The sequence below is a fragment of the Parasteatoda tepidariorum genome, chromosome 6, assembly GCF_043381705.1.
Source record: "Parasteatoda tepidariorum isolate YZ-2023 chromosome 6, CAS_Ptep_4.0, whole genome shotgun sequence".
NCBI classification, from domain to species: domain Eukaryota; kingdom Metazoa; phylum Arthropoda; class Arachnida; order Araneae; family Theridiidae; genus Parasteatoda; species Parasteatoda tepidariorum.
In genome coordinates this window covers 77,959,661-77,970,581 of record NC_092209.1, presented here as the reverse complement: position 1 = coordinate 77,970,581, position 10,921 = coordinate 77,959,661, and the positions used below count along the sequence as shown (strand labels likewise).

The 10,921-nt window shown below is 29.1% G+C and overlaps 1 protein-coding gene across 1 annotated transcript in view; it reads right to left on the bottom strand.

Annotated features, from left to right (window-relative positions):
* Nucleotides 1-10,921, bottom strand: part of LOC107453947 (GTPase activating protein and VPS9 domains 1) — a gene marked incomplete in the record, with an annotated part of 46,699 nt that overhangs the window by 12,892 nt on the left and 22,886 nt on the right. The window contains 7 exon segments of the mRNA XM_071182759.1: nt 1,204-1,621; nt 3,173-3,250; nt 3,325-3,457; nt 5,109-5,671; nt 7,273-7,334; nt 8,740-8,842; nt 10,135-10,287. Of these exon segments, the coding sequence (XP_071038860.1) occupies nt 1,204-1,621; nt 3,173-3,250; nt 3,325-3,457; nt 5,109-5,671; nt 7,273-7,334; nt 8,740-8,842; nt 10,135-10,287 (1,510 nt within the window).

Sequence of the window (10,921 nt, the reverse complement as noted above, 5' to 3'; positions counted from 1 at the left end):
CGCTGTTGGATTTTAAAAACGCGAAAATACAAATAGCGATATTGAATTTTTAAATTGCGTAAATAAGAATCACGATGAATAATTTTTAGATCACGTGAATACGAATCGCAATGAGTAATTTTTAAATAGCGTACAAATACGAAAAACGAGATCTGATATTACAACTGCGTGATAACGAATCGCAATATTGGATTTAAAAATGCGTGAATACGAATCGCGACGTTGGATTTTAAACTCGCGAGAATACAGATCGCGATATTGAATTTTTAAATTGAGTGAATAGGAATTGCTAGTACGATTTTTAAATAGCGTAAAAAAATCGCAACACGTAAGTTTTAAATCAGTTAAATACAAAAATCGATGATTGAAATTAAAATCGTCTGATTAAAAATCACGATTTTAGCATATTCCAGCGCAGTTCCTAATATTTAAAATTCTGAAAATCAGCCAAATAAATAAATAAATATCGGCGGTCGAAACAAAACGCTTAGACCCCTTTCCACTCTATAGTGGAAGTCGCGGTAATCCGACTATCGTTCCGGCGGCTTGGGTTTCTCTAATTGGACTCCCTAAAAAGTTTAGTTTTTGGAACATGGTCGGAAATTTTAAAATTTGGAAGAAAAAAGCGGATTTCCGCGGAAGTCTTTCATCCCTGAATAATTATGTGCACTGTACAGTTTCCTAAGAAAAAAAAGTCAGATAATAACCAACAGTATAAGGGAAGAATACCCTCTTTTTTTACAAGATCACGGGCATACGATACTGATTGCTACTCACTGCTGTACATAATCTAATTGTAGACACGAAACACATATTCTATATGCATTCCAACAGCTGATTTGCCAAACGGAATTTCTGACATTTAAATGACGTATTTAGGAGGGGTGAACGGCAAAATGCTCTCCAATGACTCACGGCGATGCGGATTAATATTTGAAACTGAATTCAGGTTTGTAAAATTTTGGACGTTTTGTCTCAGAATGGCGCAGCTTTGGCAGAAACTGAGCTGAATGTCGCAAAATGGTGCAGTTATACCGTTTTGTCTCAGTTTGTCGCAAATGGCGCAGGCGTAGCACCCCTGTGATACTGTAGCAGTGAATTTCAAATAAAATACTGAAAAGTCTTGCGTTTATTTAAAAACATGAAACTTAAAAACACTTTTATTAAAAATATATATATTGTTAAAAAAAATTTTTTTCTTACCCAATATCATCAAAGAGACGAACACATCTAAGAGCTTCATGCAAATGAGCCATCAAAGGTCTTTGTTGCAAATTTATGGCTTCTGCAAGCAGAACTTTCAGGAATGCAACCAGCTCATTCTCCTGCAATCTTTGTAATCCACCAGAAATTGATCGACCACGGGAATGGCTCAGCCAAGGAAGAGTTTGTAAATCTGCAGAACCCAGAACAAGCCTTAGTTTGCACTTGGCATCAGAAAATATGATTGAATTCTCCATATTTACAGAATCAAAATTGTGCAGATTGTTGTCCATTAAGACATTATCAGAGGCATTACTCATAGTTTCTGATATTTCTGAGTTTGAAGATTTTAATGAAGAAGAAGCTGCAGAAGAAGGTGCTTTTTTGCGGTATTTGGCAAGAATTTCATCACTAGCCTCTATAAAATTAAATTAAAAGATTAATTCAAAATTTTTTACTTTCAAATAAAAAATATATGTATATTATATGTTATGTGCATACTGCTATCAACAATAAGTTCAACAAGTAGAAATTTTTTTTTTAGTCTTTCATACAAACTATTTAATGAAACAATAAGGATGCTGAAAGTAAAAGGACATCATTCTACATAAGTAAAGTTTCATACTAAGTTTTTTATTTTGAAATATGTAATATAATATGTACACCTCATTCAGATACAAATTTGTTTATTACTAAACTATAAAAATGTGGGTAATCATTTATTACCCTTTAAGTTTTCATTTCAAAAATAAGGTAAAAAAATGTAAATGTATGTTTTTACAAGTTATTTTGAAAAATTTCTATAGTTTGTATAAATTCTTATTAAACTGGTATTATAAAAAATAGCAATGAGTTAGTGAATTCCAGTCATTTTTTTAAAGGATAAATAGTGAGAGCATTTCATTTTATCTGTCAGTTCTCTGGTTATTTGACATGAATTTTAGTGCAAAAGTTGGTTTAATTGCTTTTCAATGAACTCAACTTGACGGCCAGAATGAGGTTCAACATCAAGGACAATATTTCCCTTTCTCAAATTGGAATACCAATTATGAGCAGTTCTTTTAGCTATGACATTCATTCGATACACAGCACAAATATCACAAGCAGCTTTTGTGGCTAGAGAATCTTGATGACAAGCAAAAAGATGGTGTGCAAAATGGTAATTTTTCTTTATTTGACATGCCATTTTAAAAATTAACTAACATTAACTCTGCCTAAGATATAGATTTTGATAGAACAAAACATCCTCTTTCAAACGATCTAAAACATTATGGCGAAAACATTTAATAACATGTTGCATGGAGAAAAAAAATTTCTTCAAAAATTGGTGAGTATTATTATTAATATTTTTTTTAATTAAAACAAAAGTTTATGCGAAAAATATATTATGCGATAATATTGATTCTGATTGATCCAATTTAGGTAGACCATTTATACCAGTGCAGAATGGCCCTTAAGTTTTGGAAAATTATGAATCCAATGTTATCTTTTAAGTTTTTCAACATGAAAATTTTTCATATTTTTACCAAATAAAGAATTATTATATCATGAGGAATTTATAAATCGGATATTTTCAAATGTCAACAGTTGAATGAATGTTTAAAGCTTGAGAGTTGCAGAACATTGAAGGAAGCTCCACTGTCTTCATGTTAAAGTACTTACCAATTAATAACCGCTCTTGCTTTAGAAATTGTTTAGAAGAAAAAAATTACTAGAAAAAATTACATTCCCCCCCCCCCCCNATTAATAACCGCTCTTGCTTCAGAAATTGTTTAGAAGAAAAAAATGACTAGAAAAAATGGCACCCCCCCCCCCCATTTGAACAAAGAAAAATATGCCTGCTTTATCCATGATTACTTTGCAACAAACATGAATTAATATTAGAAAATGGATTGGTTATCAATCTCAACTAGAATAAGCAACAATAAGACCAAATGTAAAAATATAAAAAATCTACAATAATTTGTACCTAGTTGGAAAGCTCTTATTTCAGCAAGGGAACTCTGAGGTTGGCCTCTAGATCTTGCCTCAAGGTCATTCATATTATCTGAAAATCATGAAATATACAAAACAATTCTGTGGCAACAGCTTTTATCATAAATATGTGTCTATTAAAAGTACCTTTCTCAGTATCGCCTCTGTAAGATGGGTGGGATTTTCGATTCTTTCCTTTAAAGGTAAAGCGGAATCCAGATAGTTTAAAGAGGCTTTTACGGTGCTTGTCGCCACCAAATTTATCATCCATTTCTAAATCCTAATAACAATATATCAAAGAAAATGTTTAAAAATAGCAATTTAATACAGAATACAAAAATATTATACAGGAATGTTATCGATCAAATATGACATAAAAATTGCCACGCACCAGAAAATATCAAATTCTCTGAAATTGCCAGATTAAAATTTGATAAGTTTCACATACTTTCATGTATAAAAATAGCATATTTTTTTTAAATAAAAAATACTGTAAAAAATGTTTTAAAATTAAAAATTTCAATTTTTTAACCTAATTTAATAAATTGCTTATAATTTCATATCTGAAAGTTATTAAAAAAATTTCAATCATATTAAAAAGAACTCTATTTCCTAAATTTATTATAATTTTAATAAATAACTTCTCATCAAAAAATTTTTATAATAAAAGGTGTAACTAAAAAAACTAATTAAAAATTACTTATCAAAATAACAAAGAAAAATAAATAGATTGGTCATATAAAATATTTTAATCCCTAATAATAAAATTAAACACACTCGTGTTAAAACTTGTGTTATTACACTTTACTAATATTCTAAGAGCTTTTTGAGTTGATTTTGAATTTCACTAAAAAGTCTAGGTTTTCATGTTTTAAGTTAAGCCAATTATTACTTTAAACTTAATATCAATTTAAACCTGACAATTCCAAATTTCTCCCGATTCTGGAGACAATTCTGAAAATAATTTTCAAGACTTCTGCAAATATTGGATTCTTCACAAACAATAAAATAAGTAAGTAAAATTTCTATTTACTAAAGCTTTTATAAGTGTCGGCACTGTTCCGCATAAATGCGAGAATTTTTGGAAAATTTTTAAAGCTAAAATTGGGGTCTGCTTATAAGCTGATCCACTGACTTTGAAAAATTCCTGGTAGATATCGCCAAGAGAAATACGGCTCCTTTCGTAGAGCATTAGCAATAATCAGTAAATATCGAGCCATGATGGCTCAGGGGATATTGCATTTACCTTCCATGTCGATACAAATTCTGCATCTGGTATGCATTGGCCACAGTGCCGATGTAAAATATCCTCTGTGGTAGACGGATCAGGGGTTAGAGTCCCCCAGACGCCAGGCTAACTGTTGGAGGCTTTCCTCTCCATATAACACAAATGCGGGTTAGTTCCATCAAAAAGTCTTCTATTTATAGAAGCCAAATTTCTCCCAATATTTGACTTAGGAGTTCCCTTGTCTTCTGAATTGGGTTCAAAATTACAAGGCTACGGAGTTGAATATCAGTAGTCGTAAACTCTAAAAATTCAATTGGCTGTTCAACGGCAGTAAAATAATAGTTGAAACGGAATGCCTAAATATAAAAATTGAAAGAGAAACATATAAAAATTACGATTTAAAAGGAATACTATTATTTTTTTAATCTTCTAATTATGAATTCGGAAGGTCCAGGCGTGTCTTTTACCCACTGTGCAACCATTACTAAATCTACTGTTATTAAAAGAGAGAGGGTACATTTTTATTTCCAAGCATAGAATGTATTATTATTATTTTTTTATGTCGGCTTATAGAGGAGTTTTAAATTTCAGGTTAGTAACCATAAAAAACATAAAATAATAAACATATTCTAGAGCTTATATTAGGAAATATATGGTCAGTAAAATTTTTATTAAGTTATTCAAAAACATTGAATATATTTACCATATCTTCAGTATGTTTATGAAAACTTATAGATTTAGAAATAGCACCAGTAGATATAGGAACTGAAATTGCTTTCATGTGACGAGAGTTAAACGCTTCAGAGTGATCGGCACTGGTGGCACTAGCGTTCTGATGGTAACTTCCTTCACTATTCACATTGTTTGACAATGAGACAGCACGGAACTGTGGGCACACCTCTTCTGGCCCAAAATCTTGCAATTTTCTCTTTGCACCTCTTTCTCCAACCGAATTCCTGGGAATAGTGCCCGGTTTAATGGGTTCTATGGGGGTGGAACACTCTACCTGGGTTTTGCTGGTTGGTGTATCTTTATCGAACTGCATGGGTGAGCTGCTGTTTGAAAAGAATTCGGCTGGAGGACAAGCTGCTGCAGGAAGGTTCAAAGTTCTTGTGAGATCTAATGAGAGGATGTCGACTATGCTCGATCGGTGCGTTTGTTGTGAATTCTGTGAAGATACGGTTTCTTGTAAAGAGTCCAAGAGCATGACGCCGGAGTCTTGATCACTAGCATCAGGCAGTTCTCGAACGGCCAAACTAACACGACCTGATAAAAAGAAAATATGTAAGAGTAGCAAAAAAGTAATTAAAGAATGTGTGTGAAAAATAATTAAGACTTCTTTGTGTGGCCACTTGGTCAAATGACAACATATTTGTTTAGTTAAAAGCAAATTTTAACATTACATTTTCTAGTTAAGTAATTAAAACAAAAATATAATAATCAGGGTGGAAATTCTTCAGACAAAACTTAATTGGTTGTGATTTCCAGAGTAGAATTTGAAAACTTGACATAGATTTGTGATTTAAATTAGCTCAAATTTAACTATGATTTAAATATGTTCATATATTTATGCATATATTACTTATATACATCACATTTAGCAGAATTTTATAAATTGAAATTGTTCTTTTTTCATACATAAAAGTCAATTTTACAATTATAAATAATGAATATTTTCTATTTGACATATTCTTTATTTTTACTGAAAGTGCAAAATAAATATTAACCAATTTTAAACTACAATTTACAAATTGAAAATATTTTCTAATTGAATAATTTGATAAATAAAACCATTTCTCTTTCATTTACAAAAATTAATTTTACAATTATAAATTATTCTTTATTTTTACTGAATGTGCAAAATAAATATTAACCGATTTTAAACTACAATTTATAAATTGAAACCATTTTATAATTGAAGAATTTCATAAATAATGAATATTTTCTATTTGACATATTCTTTATTCTTACGGAATGTGCAAAATAAATATTAACCAATTTTCAAAAATAAAATTTTAAGAATCCTTTGAGAAGTTAATTAATAAAAGATGTGCTCATTAAATGGGAAGTCAAAATAAGAAAATCATTATTAAGAATTATTACATAGTACAATTATTTATTAAGATAGAAAATATGACAAGAAAATAAATGATTGTAACACAAGTTTTTATGAGATACTAGGGACAGCTTTATTTCCTCTTCATAGTTGATTAAAAACACATAAGTAGTGAGTTTTATTGAGGTCATAGTTACATTACTGCCCGTTGATTATATTCTTAAAATTTCTGAAGTTAATTGTGAATTTTCCTGAGAATTCCAGGATTTCCAAGCTTCCAGAGAGAGTGGTTGCTAACTTTTAAAATTACTGCCATATGGGAAAAATCTACCAATTGACAGAATTAAAAAGCTTTTTTTAAATTTTTTTTTATTCTTTCTGAACCAAACCTTTCTGCAATATGACCAAACCTTATAGGCACTGTAATTTATAATTGTTTTTTTTTAATACACTTGCTCTGTAACAAAAAGCATTTAAAAGCAAAACTCAAACTAATTACTTCTTTAAATTCTCATAAATATTAAAAAAAAATATTATTTCTCAATTCTTCTGAACAAAGAAGTCGTAATTAAATTGGAAATGCTTAGTATTTAGCAAAAATAAATTTGTGAATCGGTAATTCACTTTTAACTAGGAAAAATTCACATTGCAGGCATCTGGTCTCAATCTTAATGAATAAATAGACGGTTATAATTCACTACTTTTTAGTAATTTTTTAAAAAAAATACAGAACATTTCCTTCAGAGTAATTATTTTATTGGAAACCTTGAAATATAAAAAAAACCAAAACTATGAAAATAGAAGATTTTACCTAAACTCTGCATGCTACTCAAGCTTTCGTCTAGGGCAGACTGACCATCAACTAAAGTAGATCTGGAATATAAAAAGAAAAAATAGCAAACATCTGAAATTGATGATAGAAATAAAAACTATCGTTACATACATTGACTAGAAAAACAAAAGAAAAATAGGTAATCTGATTCTCTGCATAACTTTTGAGTCCTTTGATCTAAGATACAATCTTAATAGTGCAAAATGCACACTTTAAATATCCCAATTAATTACTACTAAGCAATAAGGTACAAAATCAAACAAAATGTACTTTCTTTGTCGGAGAAAATAATACCTCTTTAATGGATTCTAAATTTGAAAAATCGTTCCTATAATGTGACGTGGAGGTTAAGGCTACAAACTTCCTGGAACAACGGCGTGATAGTGACAATGTGGTCAGCATTGTGCACCGCACCGTCCGCCTTTACTTTCCAGACAAACTGGTAACCATTGATCAAAAGCAGGGTATGCTTCTAGCCACCATTGGAGAGGGAGCCACAGTTCTTTTCAAGGGCGGTTCAATGCTTAAACCATTGTATTCTAATTGCAATTCTTAAAATATGGGTTGGTAACTACAAATTAAAACATGTGCTCATTCACAAAAGTTAAGTTAGTCCTCTTAATATACGTAATTTGAATTTATTGCATTTTTAGCCAAATCTCTGAAAACTATTTGAGGCAAGTCAATCTTGTACACATTTTTGAAACTCCAGGGGTAATTGTGAGCCCAAGCCAAAATTCCGGAAAATTTTGTGAGTTCAAAAAAAAAAAATTTAATTGAAAAAAATTTAAACAAGGTTTTATTTCCTTTTTCTCAATATTTCTTAGTTTACTTAAAATATATTTAAAATTTTACACATACTTATACCATTTACACTGACCTATGATGACCTGGAGAAGTAATTAATATTTACAAATATGTCTTTCTTGAGTTTATGATTATAACAACTATTTACTGATAAAAAATAAATATTAATGATGAATATAAGCTTATAAAGTATCTCTCTGGCTCTCCCTTACAAACAAATAAAATAAACTGTATTTTTAAGTTCCACCTTTGAAAATTTGATTTCCAACAACTTGTGTGAGCAATGATTCTTATTAAACGTCTGAACCTTCAATCTCCGGAAACTTTCGGATCACTGTTAGCGAAAAATCCGGAAATTCAGATTTTTTTCGGAGTACAATCAGCCCTGAAACTCGTTCACCCAAAGATAATTTATTTCAAAATAAATAAATAAAAAAAATAAGCATCATATATTTGATTTAATAATAATGAAAAAATTTTAATTGCAAAGCATACAAGTTTTTCCATCCTTTAAACAAAATTTTTAAAAACTTAAAAACATTATTATAATTATTAATTAGCTTTAAGTTAAAAAATTAGCAACAATTGCAGTGAATAAACATATTTTTTAAATGTATATACAATAATAAAGCAACTTACACATTGCTGTCACTTTCCAAATCCATATGCAAAAGTTCGGGTGATTTAAAAGAATCTAAACTAGATTCATGAAGTGTTGTTTTATGTCTCAGCCTTACACCTTCTGAAAATAAGTTATGTATTAATATGATAGATAGGAAAAAATACCTGAAACATTCATGCAGAATAAAGCATAATAAATTTATAATTTAGAACATAATAAAAATATAATTATTTTCTATGAGGTTATTTTCTACTTACTTTCTTTCTATATAAAAATATTCTTTTTTGTAGTAGCTAAAATTGATTTTTTAGTCTTACGAAATAAATACATGACATCATTGCATTTAATAAAATGGGAAATCTTTTTTTCTACGATTGTTTTAATAGACACTGTATTATAATTTTTGAAATTAAATAAAAAATAAAATTTAAAACTTCACATTAAAAATTTTTTTTTATATGATTAGACATTATTCACAAAAATTAGACATTAAAAAAATGGAAATAGGTAAATTTTCTGGTGCATAAGCGAATTGAAGTCAACAATAAAAATAGAAATAAAATTTTTGAGCTTTGGAAAAAAGGACAATTTTACAGGGGGTCAGAGTAAGAAAAACAATCTTAATTCTGGCATTTCACAATTAAAATTTAACTAAAAAGTATGGGATCTTTCGAAAATGATTTAAAGAAATATTCATAAATTATAAGAAAAAAAATCTATAAATTATTGTGCTCATATGAATTTTTTTGGGGTAAATATATTATTTACATAGTTTCTTTAGATGCATTGTTGCTAGAAAAATATTAAATAATTTCAGAATTTTGTGAAAAACACAACATTTTGTTTTGCAATGCTTAATTTTGCAATTTTTCTCAATATAAGTTTTATTACTAGCTTAAAAAATGTGTAAATCGTAAAACACAGTCGACTAGTTTCAAGTGCTAAAGAACAGATGCCCATTTTTAAGACTTGCCAGACAAGAATGAGAAGAAACAAAATTGATTTGAAAAACAAAATGTTCCAACGAAAATAATTTTCATTAAGTCTTATATTAGTCAAACAAAACATTAAAAAAATAGAAGATAAAAAAAAATCAGAAATAAAATTAGATAACTTATAAATGAAAGAATGACGTTATTTCATTATAACAAACTTCAATTTGGAGAAGTGAATTAATGACCTAGTTTTTAGCAAAGCATCAACTTTTTTAGTGTTACAATAGTCAAGCAATGATCGAAATGGTTATGTTGATTATTATATTTCATTCTGATGAAAAAGAAAAAAGTACAGCTGAATGCTATACATTATTGTACTTAAAAAATTTTATTGGAAATTGTATATAAAAATTTTGCAATGGTTAATCTTATCAGAAAATGAATCCTAAAATCAGTGTTTGAATAAAAATAGTTTACTTTCAGATAGCACAGATGATTCTTCATTCATTGATGTAAAATGTGAATAATTGGTCTGAAAACTTGCTATATCACCAGAAAAATTGGTTGTATGCGGTGGAATAAAATTCTGATTGCCTCCGACAATACCATAGGCATCGGGCAGAAATGGATCTGAAAATAATAATAATAAATGTATTAGATTTAGCAAAACTTAGTTTTAACATTAATAATCAATATTCTTGTAAAAAGAAAAAACTAATAAATTTAATTATTAGTGTTTGGGTATATTTTGGTTTAAATTGGTATATGGTTAAATATTCATGGTTTTAGAAAAAGAAAAGTGTTAAGCACATTCTCTGGTAATTTTTGCTTAATTTTCTTAATAGTTTTACTTTAAAAAAAAAAAAAAAAACAGATAAGTAAATGTTTTCTAACACCCACATTTTATCAACAGTGACGTGATTAAGCATTATAAGTGATTTTTGGAGCACCTATTTTAATGGTTTTGAAGCAATATACAGGGTGTTTATAAAGTCCTGGACCCATTTTGATGTTTAATAACTCATAAAATAATAAAGATAGATTAAAATTAATAACATAAATGGTTAGATAGACTCAAAAATTTTCATGACCCTTGTCAATGAACTTCCACGTGTGCCTCCTTCTCTTTTAGAGGTTTACAACAGATATGGTAGGAAGGATAGAAGATGCTGCTGATTTTCTGAAGCGCATCAGATCACCTGATATAACGCCGCTGGAGTTTTTTCTTTGGGGATTTATAAAGGACAATGTTTACAGGAGGATC